The following is a 24746-nucleotide window of genomic DNA, read 5'->3' on the forward strand; positions in this document are numbered from 1 at the left end:
AAGCTAGAAGCACAGGTGGATACTTACTACCACAGCTGCTGATGGTTACAAGAAGCAGAGATAGAGGAGGAATACTTGTCTTTCCTTTATTATACCATGCTTAGTAGCTGCAGTGGGTGCATATCAAATGTAGAGAGTTAGAAGGGACGTCAAAGATCATGAGAAGAATGTTTTGTTTGTTTTTCTTCAAAGTTTCTGCCCATGCTGCTTCTCTCCACTGAGGAAGAGTTTTAATGAAAACGCTAGTGGCATATTTTCCCCATTCTAGACTTGATTCTCCCAGAAGAGAAGAGGCTATTACGATTATCCACAAGGTCACATTATACTGGGTTAGGTTTCCCAGGAGACAGGAATGAGATCAGCAGCTTCCTCTTTCATGTTCGATGCTATGAGCTCTCTAAGCTGTCTTTCCTACCATGACTAGGTTAGCAAGGCAGTCCTAATGCATCAGTCCATTAGGTTCTGAAGACCCAGTCATAATTCTTTCTAAGTCCACCTGAGCATGTGGGTCCTAAGATTTAGATCTGGAGTGAGGGGTAAAGGACCCCACTTAAAACTCAAGTCTGGCCATCAATGCTGTTTTGTTTTCCAACTTGGAAACTAATTTTTGTATGTATAATCCACTGGAAAAAACCATGGAGGAAGAAAAGAATTAGTGATATCATGGATACCTATGAATCTAGAATCTAGAAAAGCCTCTTTATTTTCTAGTAGCATCTGAGGTCCTGAGCAAAAGAGTGACCTGCCCTAACTCATATCTTGACTCACTACTCCTCAATTCCTTCGATAGCACCCACTGGAAAATATAACACCCTACCTTTAATTCAAGGCTACTGTCTCCTGTTTTCCACCAATGGTTTTCCAAGGACAAAAAAGGGCCCATATATTTTAACACCAGTAGTTTAATCAACTATCACTGGAGTACCAATTAGCACCCTGAATTTACTTCTTTTATCACAAGAAAGCAACCTAATTCAAAGCCACAGTTAAAAGCAACTTCACAACTCAGAGGCCACACAAGATGACCATATGCTGGACTGCAGGACCATAGCTCAACAACACCCTCACAGAAGTAACTAAAATATTCACTGGAACCATCCACCCACAATAAAAAGGTCAAAGTTCAACAGCACAACTCACTATTTGTAAAAGGAACAACTATACACAAGGTATATCACCTTCCATGAAAATTAAGAAAATCTATATAATTAAAATGGAGCTGGGCATTTTCATCACTAAGTATCAGGCAACCAAAGCAAAGTGGAAAACACTGTCTTTTATTACCAGGTCATCCACTCAGTCCTTTTCTAACAAGGTGATCATTACTAATAACAAAAAAATGTTAAATCTTCTCCAACTAGTGTATTTATACATGGCCTGAGGACTATGGCATTAGCTATTTCTCTTGCTTAGAATACTCTTCATTCAAATGGCTCCCCAATCATTCGTGTCTCAGCTTAAACAGCACATCTTCAGAAAGGTCTTTCCAGACTTTACAACCTAGAGTAGTCACCCAATTATTTCTTATCATGTCACTCTATTTTAGTTTTCTGCAAAGCACTTATTATCATCTCACGTTTTTTTCTTTGTTTATAGTTTATTTGTCCCCTGACCCTACACCCACCTCTGCAAATATTATACTGTAAACTCCATGAAAGCACCTTATCATCTGGTTCCTCACTGTATCCCTAGCACTAGAACAAGGACTTAAACACATTGTAAGGTGCTACTCAATCTGTATCTGATAAATTAGTGAATATTCTGTATCTGATAAATTAGTGTTATTTTTGTCCAGTGTCCCTTATCATTTTTCCCTTTATATTATGGAGTAGTGGAAGGAGGCATGACTTTATGGTCACACGCTGTTCTGTCCTTCATCTGCTCTACACTGGTTTTGTGGTCTCAGGCAACTCCTTTCCTTTGAAAAATTATCAGTGAATAATTGGGATAATTTATAATAACATGATAAATGGACTCTCAGCACTTATCTGAAAATCATTTTATGATGAGTTTGAAAATTAGCAAAACAGCCAATGAAGAGACTACAGACGCACAAACCAAAAATCACATACTTCAATTAGTCATGAACTTTCCATATTTATTACAACAAATTTTCTTTATTAAGGGCCTCTTTCATAGATGACCCTTTCACAAGCTGAGGGATAGGCTCATTAACAATACTCTTGCTCTTCTCAGCTCAGAATCTAGTTCTAAAGAGGAGAGCCATACATGAAATAATACTAGGAAAGCTAAGATTCAAAGGAAAGGAGTTGCCTGAGACCACAAAACCAGTGTAGAGCAGATGAAGGACAGAACAGTGTGTGACCACAAAGTCATGCCTCCTTCCACTACTCCATAATATAAAGGGAAAAATGATAAGGGACACTGGACAAAAATAAAGGCTAAGCTCATGACAAGGAGTGAAGACTGTCTAGTTCACTACATTTATGAAACACTTGTAGGATCTTCTGGCCCCCAAATACCTAATCCTTGTTCTGCATTATTCTTGATATCCCACCATTAGAACTTGACTCCTTAGCTTTGGTCTCTCATAGGAAGTAAATATCCTTAAGAATATGTCATTTAACAGTACTAATGCCACAAATACTTCTAAATACCTAATATGTTTTGGGTACTCTTTTAGCTGCTAAGGATACGACATACATAAAAAACACAAGAAGTACATAGAAGTCCCTGACTTCTTGTAGCTTTACAATGTAATGAAGGAGACAGACAACAAATACTAATATGAATATACATTAAATGTATTACAGTGATAAAGCAAGTTAAAGGGAGAGGGTGTGACAGAAGGACTGGTTAGACAGGGGATCAAGAAAAGCCTGTCTGAGGATGTGACATTTGAGCAGAGACCTGAAAAAGTGAAGGAATGAGCCAAGTTAATAACTGGTGGAAGAGATCATTCTAGGCAGGGAAAGCACAAAGTACAAATTCCCTGAAGTGGAAGTATGCTTAGAATGTTTAAAGAAGAGCAAGGAGGCCAGTGTGGCTGGTAAGCTATGAGCCAGAGGGAGAGTGACAAAAAATAAAAGAAAAGAAAAATTCAAGGACAAGATTAGGTAAGTCCTTTACAGGATATAGTACAACACTTAAAGGTCATAACATTTATACCTAGGTTTATGTTTTTCTAATATGATAAGTCCTCGATTAACTTTGTTGACAGGCTCTACAAATTCAAATAAAACAACATAGAACAAAATCAATTTTACCCTAGGCTAATTGATATAAACATGAGTTATATCATGTTCCTACAGCATCTCAACAACTTTATAACAAAACATTGAACAAAAAGACATTATTTGAGAATGTAATGTGCAGACTAAAGTATCTGAAGCCTTTCTCAAACAAGAACCTAAACAAACTCCCAATAACCACCTTCTCTTTCATCAGCTCATCACGACCCCTAAGTAAGTTTCCCCGTCTGCAAAATGTGGCTGGTATCTCTTTATGACCATGAGGATTTAATCACGTAATATATATACAGGGCTTGGCAAAAAGTCTGTCTTTATAAATGGTAATTGTTTTATCACTGTTGCCCTATACTTATAACTATAGCAGCTCGAAATCCGGAACCCAGAAATGTTCTCCATTTGCTCCAGTCTTCTATTATCCTAACCTTCCCTACTGTCTCTAAATCTGCTAGCTAACTTTATTCCAACACTTAATCCTGGACTCCACCCTGCCTCCCTGCTGTGAACTGAACTGCCTACTGGCTAGAAGTCTTAAATGGAAGTCCTAATTCCCAAAATGGTTGCATTTGGAGAGTTTTTAGGATGAAATTAAGGTGAAATAAGGACATAAGGGTGAGACCCTAACACAACAGCACTGGTGTCCTTATAATAAGAAGAAAGACCAGAGCTCTCTCTCTGCCATGTGAGTATACAACGGAGAGTGAGCCAGGAAGGGAGCTCTTACCAAAAACTAAACCTTGCTGGAACCTTGATGTTGGACTTCCCAGTCTCAAGAGTGTCAGAAATAAATGTCTGAATTTAAGCCACCCAGTCTATGGTACTTTGTTATAGTAGTTTGAGCTAGGACATTTCCATATCCTTTCTGGCCATCAGCCCTTTCTGGTTTTACTTTTTAAATTTTTTCCTTCTTGCTGTCTCTTTTTCCTCATACTTCTAATAATTCTTGACCTTATTCCACCCTCAACTCCTTCCCTTCAGTCAAGTTTTCTGAAATGAAAGTAACTCTTAATTGCTCATTTCCTTAAAATTTATTACAATCTTGTTCTCATCCTCCAAAAATGATCTTAACAAAGTTATTAATTACTTACATGCCAAATTCAATGGACTTTTAAATAATCATCATCCTACTTGGAATACAAGGCAGCACTGTGCATCATTGTACATTTGAGAAAAAACATACAGGTAGTAGTACAGATTTCTCAGGACTGTCTCAGTTATAATAGGTATGACTTTAAAGTACATATGGAACACATACCAGAGAGAAGTGCCATTGGTAACTAAGACATATGTATGGGTTTATAAATTGAGATTCATGAGTCATCTTTACATATTTGTAAAGTGAAGGGTTGAGACTAGATGTCAGGGAGAAGATACAGTAACTGCAATTGCTAAAAACAGAACTGTCAGGAACACCAACTCTTAGAGCTGATGAAGAAAAGAGGATCTTACTAAGGAATAAACCTGAGTAGTAGATAGGACACCAAGAATGAGTGGTATCTAAAGAAAATTTCTGTGAAGAGATGAGTTCAGAAAAAGCTTAGTCCTGACCAGTGTGGCTTGGCTGGGCATCGCCCTGCAAAGTGAAAGGTCACTGGTTCAATTCCCAGTCAGGGCACGTGCCTGGGTCGTCAGTTAGTCCCTGGTCAGGGTGCATACTAGAGGGTCAGTGTTTCTCTCTCACATCTTTCTCTCCCTCTCTTCCTCCCTCCCTTCCCCTCTCTCTAAAAAATAAGTAAACAAAAATTAAAAAAAAAATTAAAGGTTAATGCTTTTGATGAATAGTTTACAAGCCCCTTGAGGACAGAGCTTGTTTTTATCTAGTAGGTAATCAATAAATCTGTGATGGACTGAATCATTCCTATAATTATATGAGACATGCATAATAAAGCTTTTTTTCCCCTTTCTAATTTTACTATGATTTGTAGTATAATTTGAAGTTTTGCCAGAGATACTGCTTCACCTTTCAATTAGTGAAATTTGATTTATTAAAAAGATTTTAAATGCTTTTCAACTGTTATAAAGATTATGATTTAAGAATTTGCTCTTAAATTCTCAGAAATCTTGAAATTCTGTTTCCTGAAAAACATAATTTACTTTAAAATAATTCTAAGCATAATCCAGTTATAGGGCGTTCATATCAAAATCTTGCAGCTATTGGCTTTTTTTCCAGAAAGTAACTGCAAATTCAAAATAAGACTCAATTACCAGGCACCCCCTAGTGGCAGTTAAATTGTTTAAGAAAAGTTTATAGCCTATGGCTTAAGATAGAGTTCTCTGTATCTGTCTGTAGTTCTCACCAAACCTTGAGAATAAAATGGTTTGTCAGTGAACAGTTTTAAGAGCATGTTATTTTATATATACATTTTACTAAATGATTAATAAAGTATTGTAATTAAAAGTGAATTAACATACTAAAATTTCACGACTATTCTTAAGAATTAAAATATTAATGACTTTCGAAGAGTATATAATGAAAAATTACAAGATTAAAAAATCTCATTGTAAATATCAACATCCAAAAGAAGTAGGCATCTTTGGAATAAAGCTCTGTATATTAATATTTCCGTTAAGAATTTGAAAGCTTAAGTAGATGTTAAGTCAGATGGAGACTTCAGTCAGAAGTATTTACTGCTAACTTTGAATAATCTCTTCTAAAAACTTCAAATTTCCTCATCTGTAAAATAGAGGTATCAAAATAGACCTGCATCCTGGCAGGGTTGTTATAAAAATCAAGTAAGAGTTGAATAAAGCCCTGGCAAGTATAGTTCAGTTGGTTGAAGCATCATCCCGTATACCAAAAGGTTGTGGGATTGATTCGAAATTATGGCATATGCCTAGGTTGCAGGTTCAATCCCTGGTCAGGGGGACTACAAGAGGCAACCAATTGATGTTTCTCTCTCTCCCTCTCCCCCCACTACTCTTCCTCTCCTTCCCCAGCCTCGCTGTCTTAAAAAAAAAAAAATCAAAATATATCCTTGGGTGAGGATTAAAAAAAAAAAGGAGTTGAATGAAAAGGATTATTATTGGTGTTTATTAGCATAAGTGAATCATTTTAATTATCATTCTTTGTAATTTGTGCTTTTGCATATAATGTACCACTCCTGCCTTCTCAATTTTTACAACCACCCTGACAACTAAAAACAATGCTTCCCATATTATAAAGAAAAAAAATAAGCCCCTAGCTAAGCTGGGACTGCAATCCAAAATTCTTCTCATTATATTTTGATGTATTTTATCTGAAGAAATAGGTTATAATGTTATTACTTTCCAGATTTGGTTATAATTAATTTTAAGAGTGACACTATAATACCAATGCTGTCTAGTCTGTTTAGAAAAACTATTTTATAAAGAAAGAGCCTAATGTTTGCCATTGCACTGGAATTGGAATGGTGGAAAACAGCCGCAGAACTTTGTCATGGTTCCGCATCACAATTAACAGGCAGTGTATTATACAACCCTCCTCCATGTCCCAACATCCACTGACTCATCTAAGAGAAATAAAACAATAAAACCAATTCAACATTAAACCAAATACCTAAATGAAATATACCATTTAAAAAAAAATCCCAAATCTGATATGAAAGTGGGATGGGATATGTACATAAACTTTCCTATTTTCCTCTACCAATTTCAGAGTTCTTCCACGCACTTGCCAATTCTCAAATATAACACTAAAAAATCAGAATTAGCCCTGGCTGGTGTGGTTCAGTGGAGTGAGTACTGGCCTGTAAACCAAAGGGTCACTGGTTCAATTCCCAGTCTAGGGCACATGCCTGGGTTGTAGAACAGGTCCCCAGTAGGGGGGGTGTGCGAGACGCAATCACTCATTAATGTTTCTCTTCCTCTCTTTCCTCCCTTCCCCTCTCTATAAATAAGTACATTTTTAAAATTCAGAATTATCTTTTTTTCTTATTTTTAGATTACAAATTAGGTTGTAAGTTACAAATTTGATTTCTATGAATTTACCAAATATAACAAAATTCTGCAAAAACAAATTAAGTCATTGTAAAGTTTAGTACACAACAATTTTATCTGTCTACCATATATTCGATAATATGATTAGCTATGTATATAAAACTCAATAGGAAATTGTTCAAACTCCACTATATAGTTAAGATGTCAAAAAATTATTTTTATTTGGTCAAACACAAAATGAAAATCACAAGTTAAAAGTAACCATTACCATTCGCCCTTAAAGTTCTGCATAATTTTTTAAATTGTTTCCTATGAAATCACACACAAAAGAGAAAAATAATCTAGTTTTAAAGAAAGACATATAAACACACTAAAATAAATACACCTTGGCTTTTTAATTATACTTCAATAAAATATTTATTAATATAACTTTTTCATTATCAAGATATTCTACATGCCCCATCCTACCACCCATTGTGCTTTCTGTCTTTTGTTCTGCTTTCAATTTTTCTTCTTTATTATTCCAATACAGGAAAACAGCATCATTATAACTTGGCAAAAACCTATAAAGCCAACTAGAAAAGACTACTTTAGTCATATGAAGACTATGACTATGACTATGAAGACTAAGACTATGACTATGACTAAGACTATGTCATATGAAGACTCATTTTCCAATAAACACTGCATTTCAGAAGTATTGTACACTCCTGCTTGCCTAGAGACTGAGCAATTGGCAATCAAACTAAGGTCAGCCACATAGCAATGAAGAACATTTCCATTAGTCCAGGAAGACTTTTTGATAAATCCATTTAATTATGCTACTGGAAAATAATAGATTATAACCAATAATAGCTCCTATCTGCTTATAATTATGTGGATTACATATTGGATGATAGTGATTACACTCTGTTAACTAACCTACAAAATAAAGTTCTACCTCACTAGATAAAGAACCATATCTACAACCCTTTGTTTAATCTCATCTGGTGTTTCTACAAACATTACTATAAACAGCAGGACTACAAATACTGTTTGGCTGTTTGTGATAGAATGCAAATTCAACTTCCCACTAATATATGATCTGAACATAAAGGGTAAGGAGCAACCCAAGAAATCTTTAAATTCTTAACCTAAAACAAACTCCTTTTTTTGAAAGACTTTATTTATTTTTAGACAGAGGGAAAGGGAGGAAGAGAGGGAGGGAAGCATCAATATGCGGTTCCCTCTCAAATGCCTGCTATTGGGGACGTGGCCCGCAACCCAAGCATGCGCCCTGACTAGGAATCGAACTGGAGGCCCTTTGGTTTGCAGGCTGACACTCAATCCACTGAGCCACACCAGCCAGGGCAAAACAAACTATTAACAGACTATCAAATACAATTATATTAGATTCAGCTTTTTCAGTTCCATAACTTCTATTTGGTCTTCTTCCCCACACAGAGCTCCTAAAACCCTTGGAATTATCTAAGCGATAAGAGTGATAAAGGTGAGAGCAAGGAGTTTTTTGTTATTCACAACAAGCCCCTTTCATCCACACCTGAGTTTGTTAATAAGGTGACTTTTAGAAAACTCCTCGGGATGGGAGTTGATTAACAGAAGAACCAATTTTGTGATTAGATGCTATCCACATCCCTCTCCTCCCTACCTGTGGGGAGAGAAAGGAAAAGTTAAGTAGGGAAAAGAGAGGGGAGAAGTTGAGTTAATCACTAGTAGCCAATGAGTTAAGTCAATCATGCCTATGTAATGAAGCCTCCATAAAAAACCCTAGCTGAAGGATTTTGGAGAGCTTGCAGGTTGGGGAAAAGGAATTCATCCATGTGCTAGGAGGGTGGCACACCATAAATTTTACAGGGACAGAAACACCTGTGCTCCATATCCTTCTGTATCTTGTCTTATGTACTCTTCATCTGGCTGTTCATTTGTATCGTTTAAAATATGCTTTTTAATAAACCAGTAACAGTAAGTAGAGAACATTTCTGAGTTTGGCAAACTGTTCTAGCAAATTATCAAACCCAAAAAGGATGTTATGTGAACCTACAATTATAGCCAACTGGTCAGAAACACAGGTGACAACCTAGTCTTGTAATTGTTGGCTCATGTGTGGGGGAGCCTTGTATGTCTGCACCCTGAACCTATTGGATCTGATGCTGTATTCAGGTAGATGGTATCAGAATTTAGTTAAACTGTAGAACATCCAGAGGGTGTTGAGGAATTGCTGAGTGTGTGAAAAAAGAAAACAAAAACACGTATTTTGTGGCCAGAAGTGTTCTGTGAGTAGTGTAGTAGAGAAAAACAGGAATGTTTTACTTCCACTACATGAATAATAAAGATATTTGGTAGGTGGTGGGTAAAAGTTTGACAATACTCAAGTTTAGAGATACAGATCTCTCTACCACACCAAAAATCACCAAGTTGTATTTAAGAAGAAAATGTGTATAAAAATTTTAAAAACCTAAAACAACTTAAACATAATTCTGGAATGAGAGTATACTCACAAAAATTATGACTCTAACACTAGCATAATCATCCACTTTAGATCAGTTTGCTCCACCTAGCAATAACAAAATATACAATTAAACATTAAAATAATTTGCTCATTCTATAAATGAATTGAATTCCATTGTGAAAAAGAATGAGATCCTCTATTCCAAATAGAGATAAAATCTTAATAAAAATTTTATTATCAAAGAAAATTACAGGTCAATATCCTTGATGAACAGAGACACAAAAATTCTCAGCAAAATACTATCAAACTTGCTTCAACAATACATTAAAAGAATTATATGCGATGACCAAGTGGGATTCATCCAAAGGATGCAAGGATGGTTCAACATCTGTAAATCAATCAATGGGATGCATCACATTAACAAAAAAAGGATAAAAACCATATGATCATCTCAATTGATGAAGAAAAGGCATTTGACAAAATTCAACATCCTTTTATGATAAAAATGCTTGACAATGTGGGTTTTTAAGGAACATATCTCAACATAATAAAGGCATTATATGGCAACACTCACAGCTAATATTATATTCAATAGTGAAAAAGCTGAAAGCTTGTCCTCTAATGATCAGGAACAAGACAAGATTGCCCACTACCACCACTTCTCTTCAACATAATATTCAAAGTCCTAGCCACAAAAAGAGATTAAAAAAAGAGGGAAAATAAGGCATACAAATTGGAAAAGATGTAAAACTCTCACTATTTGTAGATGACAGAATACTATATATATAAAACCCTAAAGACTCCACCAAAAAAACTATGAGAACTAATAAATTAATTCAATAAGAATTCAGGCTGCAGAAATCTATTTCATTTCTATAAAGCAATAATGAACAATAAGAAGAAAAAATTAAGAAAACTATCCCACTTATAACTACATCAAAAGCATACAATACCAAGGAATAAATTTCACCAAAGAGGTAAAAGAGCTGTATTCTGAAAACTATAAGACATTGAAGAAAATACAAGTAAATAAAAGAATATATCTTGCTCACAGATTGGAAGGATTAATATTGTTAAAATGTCCTTATTGTCTAAAGAAATGCACAGATTCAATGCAATCCCTGTTAAAATACCAATGGCATTCTTCTCAGAATTAGAATTAATCCTAGAATTTATATGGAACCATAATACTCCCCAAATAGCCAAACAAATTTTAAGAAAGAACAAAGTGGGAGGTATTACACTCCCTGGTATAAAACTATATTATAAAGGTACAATAATTAAAACAGTATAGTACAGGCATAAAAACAGATAAATAGACCAATGGAGCAGAATAAAGAGACCAGAAATAAATCCTTGCTTACATGATCAAACTGTCTACAACAAAGGTGGCAAGGATATAATGGGGTAAAGAAAGTCTCTTCAATAAGTGGTGGTGGGAAACCTGAACAGACACATTGAAAAAAAAAAAAAAGATGGACCACTTTCCTACACCAAAAAAAAAAAAAAAAAACCACTCAAAATGGATTAAAAACTTAAATGTAAGACCTGAAATCATAAAACTCCTAGAAAAAAACATAGACAGTAATCTCTTTTACATCCTTCTTAGCAATATCTAAGATCTAATATTCGGACAGGTCTCCTCGGGAAAAAAAAAACCCAACCAAAACAAAATAAAAAATAAACAAATAGAACTACATCAAACTAAAAAGGTTTCACACAACAAAGGAAAACACCAACAAACTGAAGAGCCAAGCAAATCATGTATCTTATAAAAGGTTATTATCCAAAATATATAGGGAACTCATACAACTTACCACCAAATAAAAAAAATCTAATTTAAAAAATGGGCAGAGGACCTGAATAGACATTTCTCCAAAGAGGGCATATAGACAGTTAACAGACATATGAAAAGATGCTCAACAGCACTAATTAGCAGAAAAATGCAAATTAAAACCACACTGAGAATCTCATACTGGTCAAATGGCTATCATCAATAAGTCAACAAATAACAAGTTCTGGCAAGGATGTGGAAAAAAGGGAAGCTCTGTACACAGTGGGTGGGATTGTAAATTAGTGCAGTATAGAAAATAGTATAGAGATTCATGTTTAAAATTTAGTTTTAAAAAATTGAAAATATAGTTCCTATATGATCCAGCAATTCCACTTTGAAGTCATTATTTGAAGAAAACAAAAATACTAATTTGAAAAGATATATGAACCTCTATTCATTTCAGCGTTACTAGTACTAGTTGCAACTAGAAGCTACCTAGGTATCCATCAACAGATGAAATGGACAAAGAAGATGTGACACAGACAAATACACACACATGCGCCTGCGTGTGTGTGTGTATTTCAGCAATAAAAAAAATAATGAAATCTTGCCATTAGCAATGACATGGATGGACCTAGAGAGTATTATGCTAAGTAAGATAAGTCATATCAAGAAAGACAAAAACTGTATGATTTTTGCTTATATGTGGAAATCCACAAAAAAGAAAGAAATGAATAAACAAAACAGAAACAGACCCATAGTTGTAGAGAACAGCTGATGGTTGCCAAAGGGAAAGGGTCTGTGGCTATGAGAATTTCAAAAAATTAACTCTGTATCTGATCTTTTCACACAGTTTTTGGTAAATAAGTAAATAACCAATCACCTAGTAGTCTCAGTTGTTTTCTAGGACTTTTTTTTTTTAACAGCACATTTTGGAAAGAAATAATATTAGCAATATAAAAAAATTATTTGTGTTTTTCAAGCTGTATTCTGCAAATGCCAATGAGTTTTCCTCAAAGGTATGCCTTCTTTAGCCATGGGATAGGCTGGAATTCCACTTACTCATTCTCCTCCCTCCAAATCTAGCTCTTCCCCTTCAATCAGAGAAATTATATTTTTGACTATTTTTTTACATAATGGAGTTTTGCTAAAGAATTTTCTTTGGATAAAAGGTACCACCACTAAAATAAAACAAATAAACTAGCCAAACTATATAATTTGAAAATTTATATAGTTAATTGCCATCAGCAAGTTAAAGCTTCAAGATTTTGATTTGACTTTGATTCTGATATTTATATACAGCTTAAAGCAAAGTTATTAACAATCAAACTTTTCATTCCAGATTCACAGAAAAAGTAAACACCTTACCCAGTATGACCAGATGATGAAGGTGGTGGCAAGTCTGGTGTAAGAACATAAAGACTGTTGTTTTTTGGCAAATGTAGCGATTTTAAGACCGTCTGAGAAAGAAAAAACAAAAAGCAAACATTGACTGTGCATTGTTAATTTTTTCCTATAGTTCTTGAAAAATTGTCAATATTATAGATGACTTTTCATTTTTTCACAATTTCCTAAATAGAGTAATGCAGAAGAACTACTAAATCCAAATAACCTTGTTTCTCCCATATATATATTAAATTAGCATAAATATGAATGTTAACATAAAATACAAATTCTTTAGCTCATGAAGAGATATAAATAAGAACACAGTTAAGATATTAATATCTTCGCTGAAGAAGTATATCCCTGCAACTAATAAACATTTCATTCCAGCAAAAATGAGGAATGTAGGTTTTCAAAGATCATCAGACCTGGAAAAGATCACAGAGAGAACCTCAACTTTATCGATGAGGAGCTGCAGCCTAAGAAGTAAAGTGACTTGGATGAGGTCTCTATTAAGTGTTACTTAGTTAACTCTTAACTTGGTCACTTAACTCTTAACTTGGAGAATTTTTTTAATTAAAGTGCTCTTTCTGAAGTAAATAAATTACTCTTGGGTTAGATATGACCATAAAAAATTTCACTAGATTTCTTTGTCATAAAACTCCTACATACTGCCCTGACTGGTGTGGCTCGGTTTGGCACTGTCCTGCAAGGTGAAAAGTCACTGGTTCGATTCCAGTCAGGGCACATGGCTGGGCTGTGGGTTTGGTTCCTGGCTAGGGGGGCATAAAAGAGGCAACCAAGAGATGTTTTTATCTTACACTGAAGTTTCTCTCCTTCTTTTTCTCCCTCCCTTCCTCTCTCTCTAAAAGTAAGTAAATCGCCCTGCCTGATGTGCTTCAGTGGATTGAGCACCGGCCTGAAAACCAGAGTCACCAGTTCTATTCCCAGTAGGTGCACATGCCTGGGCTGCTGGCTGGGTCCCGAGTGGGAGGGGGCGTGTGAGAGGCAACCGCACATTGATGTTTCCCTCCCTCCCTTCCCCTCTGTCTAAAAATAAATAAATACATAATCTTTAAAAAAATAAAAATAAGTAAATAAAATCTTTAGAAGAAAAAACAACTCCTACATATCTTTCGAACTCCCAACTTGATGGTAAATACTTGCTAATGTACCTCAAACATTTTTTGATAGCAGTACGCACAAAGAAACACATTGTACATATTTACATCATAATCCAGGACATACATATCTATTCAACACTAAGAACTATTCTAAACACTAAGAATATAGAAGTGGACGGAACAGTCTAAAACCCCTGATCTTATGGAGCTTACACGTTAGTAGGAATAAATAAAACACCAGAACTATTCTAAACACTAAGAATATAGAAGTGGACAGAACAGTCTAAAATCCCTGATCTTATGGAGCTTACACTTTAGTAGGAATAAATAAAACAAGTAACCTACATAATTGAATATTAGAAGGTGATCATATTTTTCTATTAAACACAAAGTAGGGAAGGAGAGGTGAAGAAAATGAGGATGGGGAGTTATGTAATTTTAAACTGAGTGATTAGGGTGGTTCTCATTTGAGCAAAGACTTTAAGGTGTTGAGGAAACCATGAGAATATATAGGAAAAAAACATTTCAGGCAACATCTGGGCAAAATGTCTAATAAGGAACAAGGGGCTCTGTCCAGGTGGCTCAGCTGATTGGAGTGTTGTCCCATACACCAAAGGTTTCAGGTTCAATTCCAAGTCAGGGCACATACCTAGGTTGTGAGTTTGATCCCCTGTTGGGGTACATACAGGAGGCAACCAATCCATGTTTCTCTCTCTCTCTCTCTCCCCCCCCCCTCAAAATCAATAAACACATACTCAGGTGAAGATTAAAAAAAACAAAAAAAGAACAAGGAGACTAATGTAACTGAAGTCGAATGAGCACTGGTAGGCGACAGGTCAGAGAGGTTAACAGTAACTGTAGGGGCAGGAAATGTGTTGAGCCATTCAGGCTAATGTAAGGGCTTTGACTTTTACTCTGAATAAGATGGGAAACTACTGGAGTGATATGACTGAATCATGTGTAAAAAGGATCACTTTGTGAGCTGTGTTGAAAATGAATGGGAAAGGTGCTGACAGCAGGGCAGAAGCACAGAGGCGGCTAATTAAATATACAAAGATAAGGCTGATGATGGCTTATACCAGTGTAATACAGTAGAAATGATACAAAATAGATGAATTCTGGATATATTTTGAAGACAGGACCAAAAGGATTTCCTGACAAACTGGATATGTGTTATGACAGAAAGGAATCAATAAAGAAATAAAAATAGAATGAATAACTGGAAGGAAGAAGTTGTTCTCAACTGAAATGGGGAAGAATGCAGATAAAGAAAGACTTCTCCATTTTAGACATGGGTGTTTGAAACATGTATTAGACATTCAAGTGGAAAAGATAAGCAAGCAGCTGAATATATCAACCTGGAATTCAAGGAACAGGTTTGGGGAGGAAAGGAATTAGAAACAACGAACATAGACAAGTCTCTGGGGAAAGTTTTGTTATCAAGGGGTCTAGAAAAATGAGGTGATTTCTAAAAACGGAGATAGGATGAAGAGAAAATTGGAAGAAACAACATCATGTTTGAATATTCATGGTAATGTCCTACTAGAGGAAAATACTGATGATACAGTAAAGACAGAGAAGAGAGCAATCCTTGAAAAGGCCAGAGGGGATACATAATGTTATCCAAAGCAAACATGGAGGTTTGGTCTTAGGAGACTGAACAGGCCACCTAGAGTGGCGATTTTCAACCAGCGTGCTGCAAGAATTTTTAAAACATGCAATATCTGACTAGTTAGTCATGGGCACTGATCTCTTTTCTCTGAAACTGTCAAATAAAAAAAAAAAATGACAACAGCCAACACAACAATAGCTGTCTGATATGATGCCCTGTCTTGAACCTTGCATCTTACTGGTCACATCACATAAATAAGGTTGTGTCTGATTGGTTAATTCTTGGTACCAGAAATCCTACCATACAAGTATAGACACCTGATTTTTTTTAAAGTCATTTTGGAGCAAAAATGGTAGATAATTACTATTGCTGTTTTTATTATTATTTGTAAATCAATCACAATTATACCTATATTTTGTCAGATCAGCAAAAATTATATTTTTGTGGTGTACTGCAGAATTTTAGTAATTAATTTATGTGGACCATGAGATGAAAAAGGTTGAAAAATCACTGATCTAGAGTAACAGGAGAAAAAGGATAGCACATGTGTAAGATGTGAGTAAGTAAACAGAGGCCTTATGGAAATTCTCTTGTAATTGCCTTTATTTTGTCCATGAAACAACAGAAAGTGAAGTATCAGCTGAGAGTGAGAATAAAGGACAGGTGTTTTAAAGGTCTGGGGAGTGGTTAAGTATAAAAGTGCCATTTAGGAAAGTGTGGATGAACCAGGATAAATCACATACTATGACTGCTTTGCAACATTAAGGGGCCTTCTGAAGATCATGGTCATAAATTTAAAGATACATCAATCAGCATGATTTTGTTTGTCTACAGTCACACTTATTTATGAGGCACAGAAGAGAAAAAGTTGGATTTATCCAAGGTAGGGATTTTTATCAAGCAAGAGTTGAGGCTATACACAAGAAAGTGATTATAAGACTGACTGTGGAAATGAACCCATTATAAGGAAGGAAAAGGGGGCATGAAAGAGGTAGTGATCATGAAAAGATAGTACAAAAAATGGATTGTAAGTATAAATGGGGTTGAAAGATTGTTCGAGTCAGAATACCAAAGGAAGTGAGCTAGAAAAATGAGAGATGCTGAGATGAAAATGGAAACTTGAAATTAAAATCTGAGAATTGTTATAAATAAATGATTAAGACTGTGGGAAGATATGGCTAATGTAGGGTAAAAAAAAAAGTTCAAGGAACTAAGAGACCAAGGTGTTGGAAGAATCACTTACAAAGATTAAAATTTCTAAGAATTAAGATGGAGAGCAATTATAAACCAGAAACCTGCAATCTTTTGGTGCACAGGACAACATTCCAACCAACTGAGCCACCTGGTGAGGACTAGCTGATACAATCTTTTTTTAATACTCACCCAAGGACATTTTTTTCATTGCTTTTTAGAGAAAGAGGAAGGGAAAAAGAGAAACCCCAATGCAACAGAGAAGAATCAATTGGCTGCCTTCCATGTGCGCCCACACCAGGAATCACATGAGCCCAGGGACTGAACCCGCAACCTAGGTATGTGCCCTGACCAGGAATCAAACCCGCAACCCTTTGGTTAAGGGACTATGCTCCAACAGACTGAGCCACATCATCCAGGGCTGGTGATATAATTTCTTGTCATGAAATTCAAAGTTGAAAGTTTTTAGAGAGGAAGTAATAATAAAGATGCAAAAGTGGAAATAAGGAAAATGAAAATATACAGTATTCCCCCTTTTCCATGGGTGATAAGTTTAAAGACCTCCAGTGGATGTCAAAAAGGCAGAACCCTAAATGTACTATGTTATATCCTATACATACATACCTATGATAAGGTTTAATTTATAAATTAGGCACAGTAAGAAATTAAGCATAACTAATAATAAAATAGAACAATTATAAAAATATATTGTAATAAAAGTTATATGAATGTGGTCTCTGTCAAAATATCTTATGGTACCGCACAGAAAAAGTTTGCTGACCCCTAATATAGCACAGCACTAACTTAGTACGTAAATTTATTTTGCCAACCCAAAATTCCTGTAAATGTCTTGATGTACTCAACATCTCCATATATCAAGTGAACTCACATATAAGTATTTATAAGCACAATGTCACAAGAAGCCATTGACAAAGAAAAAAAATGAACTAAAAGTTGAAGAGTCTAAGTCTGTGCCTGGACACTGAAACATTAACTTAGTAACCTGTATGAAAAAATGGATAATTATTTTCACCTTAAACATCTAAAACTTCAGAGGTAGCTCATTCTTTCACTTCCTCCCCACTCTCTATCAGGAAAAGAAAAAGGGTATGAAATATTTTGTACTTAAGGCTGCTACTGGATCCCTGAGAATAGCAACTACTACCTTAAGAGTACAGTATTTTTTAAAATTCTTAAAATATCATTCAATCCATGCCCCTGCCACCATCCAAATAAACAAATATTCCTACCACTTAAAATTACCAAAATTAAAATTTTTCCTATTATCTTTGGTCTTCAATCAATACTTGGCATACATGTACACATTAAGTATGACATCTTTCAGGCCAGTAAATAATTGTTCATTAAATTATTATTTCAGAGCACTTACTGGCACCCTATGAGGTTTGAGAAAAAGGTAAAAGCTTTAAAGAAAGTGTCAAACTCCTGTAAAATAGAAATAGAAAAAACATGCTATACAGTGTTTTCATTTATATCCTGAACTCCTTTAAAACTGTTGGTTTATCATAAAAATGTGTTACCTTGAAAAAAATTGTTTGTTGATTTCTTATTATTACCAAATCTACTCCTGTCATATGTAACAACATTAATAAAAACCAATTTTTATACATCATTTAGTCAACTGCATAACTTAATTTTATTTCTAGGCAATTTAAGAAACTCATACTGTATGGGGATGGGTGGGTACTTCAAATATCAGAGAATCACTCTGTAAAGTATATGATAACAATAATGCCGTATACCTGAAACTATTACAGAATAACACTAAATGTGAACTGTAATTGAAAAATAAAAAATAGAAAAGTACAGAAACTTACACTGTCTTCCACATCTCCAGTCTTCCAGCCTTTCAACAGCATTTTAGACACAGGTATTTGGAGTTCATTTTCTAGAATCTGTTTAATTTCTCCTGTATAAATAAGAAGAGACTGAATATTACTAACAAAATAATGCAATCAACATTTGTTCATATCTAGGGCTAGCATTCATATTAGACATATGGTACACAAGTCAATGACCTGTCTGATGAGTGAATAACAAAAATTGCAATAATCCAAACTTCAAATTTTGATCAAACATATTGCCCTTCGAAGAATTCAGGCTTCAACATTAGTTATGACAAAAGACTCCACAATTAATTAATTAGGTAATTAATTACATAGCTTTTTTTAAAGAAATAGCAGTGATTGTGAGTTTGAAGAGTAACAATCGATTTTAAACCAATCAATTGACAATATCTGTATGTGCTCAGAATATGGCAGGAGTAGCAACTAAAGTATAAAAACTGAGTCATTATAGTATAAGGAAAGCAGACTTTGGAATGAAGATTTGGACTGAAGTCTCATCTTGAAGAAATCTAAAAACTTGACTGTTCTTAGTTTTTACACCTATAAAATGTGAAATAATTATGCCTATCTTCTCTAAGCCTGGGGTCCAATGATGAAAGGAAATAACATCACTAAAAGCAGCTGAAACACCAATTCAAAAGAACCTATGCACCCCAATGTTCATAGCAGCACAATTTACAAAAGAGCCAAGTGCTGGAAGCAACCTAAGTGCCCATCAGTGAATGAGTAGATCAAAAAACTATGGTACATTTACACAATGGAATACCACGCAGCAGAAAGGAAGAAGGAGCTCCTACCATTCACGACAGCATGGATGGAACTGGAGAGCATTATGCTAAGTGAAATAAGCGAGGCAGTGAAAGACAAATACCATGTGATCTCACCTATAAGTGGAACCTAATCAACAAAACAAACAAGCAAGCAAATTATGACCAGAGACATTGAAATAAAAAACAAATTGACAGTAACCAGAGGGGAGGGGGAAGGGGGATAACGTGGGGAAAAAAGGGGAGGGGTCGTTGAGGAACATGTATAAAGGACACATGGACAAAGCCAGAGGGGGGTAGGATCAAGGGTAGGAGGTGGGGATGGGTGGGGAGTAGGGGAGTGTTGGGGGGAAAATGTAGACAATGGTTCTTGAACAACAATAATAAATAAATAAATTAAATAAATAAATAAATAAATAAGCAGCTGAAAAAAATAAAGCTAATAATCTAGTACACAGTGTAAACTGCGTTAAAGATAAAAGCGACAGAATTTCAGAAAGGGGGAAAAACAACATGTTGTTGGATCAAATAGAGAAGGCTCTGTGAGAGAGAGACTTAAACCAGCTTGAAGAAAAACTAAGTTTAAACCATGCTTGAAGTATTACTGAATCGTGAAAAAGAGGCATACCAAAGGCAAGGATAGTCTACTTTGTAAAGACAAAAGACTGAAAGGTATATAGGCAAAAGTAAACATGCTGCTAATGAGAAACAGTGAGGAATCACAATTGATCAGTGTTTCACAAATTATTTTTCAGGAATCAAGTCTATTTATAAATCAACCTGCTAATTTCTGTTACTGTGAAGTTTATTAAACAGGTCATTGAATCAAAATGTACAAATATTTCATACATCTGGTTAGTGTCAGTCTATAATTTTAGGTTAAAACATAATTCAATTCAAATTATAATAAATGACTGAATACTAAAAAAACTGACGGTTATACATTAAAAGAGGAAAAATAATTCCATGCTGATAAAGTAATAGGAGAAGAGAAAAAAGCTTATGTTACACAAGCTCTAGGGAAACAGAGCAGCTACCTAGGTATGCAATGCTACAATCAAACCTTTCATGGGCTTAGAGACAGTTCTGTACTTTCTTAAAGAAAATTCCTATCTGTGCACTTGTGGATAGTGATTAAACATCATAAAAACGATTATGGTTCAATATCTCAGAAACATAAAACTGATCAACTTTGGCATTCAAAAATGTCACTGCTGAAAAAGGATTGCTCTGTTTATAAAATAGTAGAAAGGTCAGGCATACATTTTGTATCAAGTACATATAATTATATTGTCTTTTTGCTTGTGGCTAAGGTTGCTGTTTCTAGAGCTGTACTTGCCTAGAATGGGGCTTATGATCTAGCAAGTCTTCCCAGTATTTTTGTCTTACACACCTACATTCACCTGACACCCTGACATTGCTCACTTAGACTCTTGGAGACACCCTTAGCATCCATAGCCTAAAAGAAGTTTCTTAAAGGACAAACAAACAAACAAAAAAAAGATTTTAAGTAAAAGTCCCAATTACTCTTTGCAGGAAGTTTTGGTAACATATAAAACAAATAGTCTTCTGTTCCACTGGTAGAGAGAAATAGAAAACAAATCCAGAATCATTACAGCAACCTGAATTCCTCATATTTTAAAAAGTGTTCTCTGTTGGTCTCAATTTCCTCTTTTGTACAGTGATGATAACTATAGTACCAATAATTCATTGAGTTGCTGCATTAAATGACAATTTGGGGCAGTTAAGAACGCAGCAAGTTTCAGAGCCAGTATTCATATCTGGATCTCCCTGACTCCAAAGATTTTAACATGAGATAGCACACCCACTATGGTTACATATGTTACTTGGTGAATTGTGAAGATATGCTGATGTCACCAAGAAAGGTTCATTGATTTTGCAAATTATTTATCTGGTATAGGATTAATATGCAAAATATATGAAGAACTCATACAACTCAATAGCAAAAACACTAAATAATCTAATTTTACAGGCAAAGGACCTGCATAGACATTTTCTTAAAAATATGCAAATGGCTATCATCAATAAGACCAGAGATAACAAATGCTGAGAAGGATGTGAAGAAAAGAGAACCTCTGCACACTGTTGGTGGGATTGTAATTGGTACAGCCACTATGGAAAACACTATGGCGGATTCTCAAAAAAATAAAAATAGAATTACCATATGATCTAGCAATTTCACTTTTGGGAATATATCTAAAGGAAACAAAAGCACTAGGTCAAAACACACCCATGCTCGTAGCAGCACTATCTACAATAACCAAAATAACCTAACTGTCTATTAATGGATGAATAAGAAGTTGTGATGTATGTATGTGTGTGTGTGTGGGTGTGTAGTGTCTGCATGCACAGGCATGTGTACATATACACACGTATACACACAATGAAATATTAAAAACAGAATGATATTCTGCCATTTGGCAACAATACGAATGTACCTTGAGGGCATTCAGCTAAATGAAAGAAGTAAGTAGAGAAAGACAAATACTGTTTATCTCACTTATACATAGAATCTTTTAAAAATTCATAGAAAAAAAGATAAAATTTGTTGTAACCAGAGCAGGATGTGAGGGTAAAGAAATTGGATAAAGGTGGTCAAAAGGTACAAACTACTAGCTGTAAGGTAAGTACTGAGGATGTACTTTATTATGTGATAACTATAGTTAACACTGTTACATGGTATATTTAAAAAATGTTGAGAATAAACTCTAAGAGTTCTCATTACAGGAAATAAAAAAAAAACCTTTTTTTCTTTTTGTATCTCTATGTGATGTTGGATATTAACTAAGCGGATTGTGGTAATTTCACAATATATGTAAATCAAGTCATTATGCTATATACCTTAAACTTATGACAGGGCTGTATAATAATACCTCCATAAAACTGGGCAAAAATATTTTTTTTTTAAAAAAGAACAGTACATTGAATCTACTAGCATACTTTTTTTAAAAACTTCATTGAATATGATTTACATATAATAAAATTCATTTATGAGTTTTGACATAGACATTGTAACCACCACAATCAAAATGAAAGACACTTCCTGTATCACAGAAAGTTTGCTCACACTCTTCTGAAAAAAAGCAGACCCCCCCCAACCCCAACTTCTGATCTTCCTTCTCACTCCTAAATTTTATCTGTTCTCTTTCATGTCTGGGTTCTCTTGCTCTGCATGTTTTTAAGATTTATCCATGTCATTCTGTATATCAATAAACAGTTCCTTTTCATTGCTTAGTAGTACTCCATTATAGTGTAGTGGGCAGCTGAAACGGATTCCCTGCCTCATGGTATTCACACCCTTTGTAATCCCCTCCCCCTTGAGCATGGGCTGTACCAAGGTACTTTTAACAAAGAGAATACAATAATGGTGATGGGACATTACTTCTAAGGATACAAAACACTGACTTCCATCTTGTTAAACTGTGATTTCCATCTTCTTACCATATCCTCTATTGCCCTCTTGTTCATTCTGATGATGCCAGCTGCCTTGTTGTGAATTGCTCTATGGAGAGGCAAACCTAACAAGGATAAGGGCAACATCCAAGACTAAGTGAATAAATCAGGCCCCTAGCTAAACAGCCCACATGGTCATGGATCCTAGGCGACCACATCAGAGATCCCCAAAAAGGATCCTTCTTTAGTTGAGCCTTGATAGGATTTTGACTGCAGCCCATTAAAAAGCAGCTAAGCCATGACTAGATTCCTGACCTACATGAACAGGTCAGGAAAAATTCCTGGCCTGTGGATAACAAATGTTGTTTCTTTAAACTACTAAAATTTAAGTAATTTGTTACACAACAAAAAATAACTAATACATATGGATATAGCGCAATTTACCAATTTCCACTGATGAACTAGATTGTTAGTTTCTCCCCATTGTAAAGAAATAAAGCTGCTATTAACTTTAGTGTATAAAACTTTTTGTAAATATTGCAATATATGTGATTTCTCTTGAGTAAATACCTAAAAATGAAATTGCTAGATTGTAAATATATACTTTATAAAAAACTGTCAAACTTTTTATACATTTGTATTTTAATAAGCTAATGTGTTCACATTGGATTATGGTACAATACCATCATTCTATATTATTATTGAAATTTAATCAAATATACAGTATTTGAGAGTTCATTTTTTTCCTTTTTTTAAAATTGTTGTTAAATTACAGTTGTCCCCAACCTTTTTTCCAAAGTGGTGGTACCATGTTGCATTCCACCGAAGTTCCAGTTGCTCCAAGTCACTACCAAGAATTAGAATTTTCTGTCCTTTAATTTTAGCTATTCCAGTGGGTATGAAGCAGTTTCTCATTGTGGTTTCGATCTGTATTCCCTCATGATTAATAACTAATGACACTAAGCATCTTTCCATGCACTTAGTGGCTATTTGCTTATCTTTTTTACAGTGCTGAAAAGACATCTTGTGAGTGGGCATTTTTCTTGATCTTAGGAGGGAAGTAGTTTTAGTCTTTAATTATAAAGTATCGTATTAGTTGTATGTTCTTTGGCAGTTTGTTTTGTCAGGTTGACAAAGTTTCTATTCTTTGCTGCAAGTTTAATTTTAAAAACAAACAAAAAACATGATACGCTTCTCTTGTTCCTAATCTTATTGGAAAAGCTTTTAGTTTTTGCCTGTTGAGTATGATGCTGGCTGTAGGTTTCTTGTATGGTCTTTATTATGTGGAGGTATGCTCCCTCTACTCTCACTTTGTTGAGTGTTTTTTTTATCATAAATGGGTGCTGTACTTGATCAAATTAAAAAGCTTCTACGTGACTAAAGAAAACAGCAAAATGAAATGGAGATTTAACAGTATGGGAAAACACAGTTGTCCATGATACCTCAGACAAGGGTTTGATCTCCAAAGCATATAAAGAACTTGTATGATTCAACACCAGGAAGACAAACAATCCAACTAAAAAATGGGCAAAGGACCTGAACAGACACTTCTCCAAGGAGGACATAGAGGGCACATAGACATGTGAAAGAATGCTCAATGTCACTAATCATCAGGGAAATGCAAATTAAAACCACAATGAGATACTACCTCAACCAGTCAGAATGGCCATCATTAAATCAACAAACAATAGGTGCTGGCAGCAAGGATGTGGGGAAAATAGAACCGTGGTCCAGTGTTGGTAGGAATGCAGACTGGTGCAGCCACTGTGGAAAACAGTATGGAATTTCCTCAAAAAACTAAAGATGGAATTGCCTTTTGATCCAGTGATCCCACTGCTGGGGTTATATACCCTAAGAATCCTGAAACATAAATTCAAAAGAACCTATGTGTTCCAACGTTCAGAGCAACATTGTTTACAATAGCCAAGTGCCGGAAACAGCTTAAGTGCCCATCAGTAAATGAGTGGATCAAAAAACTGTGGTACATTTACACAATAGAATACTACAGAAAGAAAGAAAGAACTCCTACCTTTTGCAACA

At 35.0% G+C, this 24746-nt stretch overlaps 1 protein-coding gene across 1 annotated transcript in view; it reads right to left on the minus strand.

The window, feature by feature from the left end:
• Positions 1-24746, minus strand: part of FAF1 (Fas associated factor 1) — a 394387-nt gene that overhangs the window by 243987 nt on the left and 125654 nt on the right. Inside the window, exons 5-6 of the mRNA XM_054572862.1 lie at positions 18496-18587; positions 12716-12807 (exon numbers count right to left, since the gene is read on the minus strand). Of these exons, the coding sequence (XP_054428837.1) occupies positions 12716-12807; positions 18496-18587 (184 nt within the window). The remainder of the gene's footprint in view (positions 1-12715; positions 12808-18495; positions 18588-24746) is intronic.

The sequence above is a fragment of the Pteronotus mesoamericanus genome, unplaced genomic scaffold (genome assembly GCF_021234165.1).
Source record: "Pteronotus mesoamericanus isolate MK-2021 breed Mesoamerican mustached bat unplaced genomic scaffold, CSHL_Meso_final contig_105, whole genome shotgun sequence".
In the NCBI taxonomy this organism is placed as follows: Eukaryota; Metazoa; Chordata; class Mammalia; order Chiroptera; family Mormoopidae; genus Pteronotus; species Pteronotus mesoamericanus.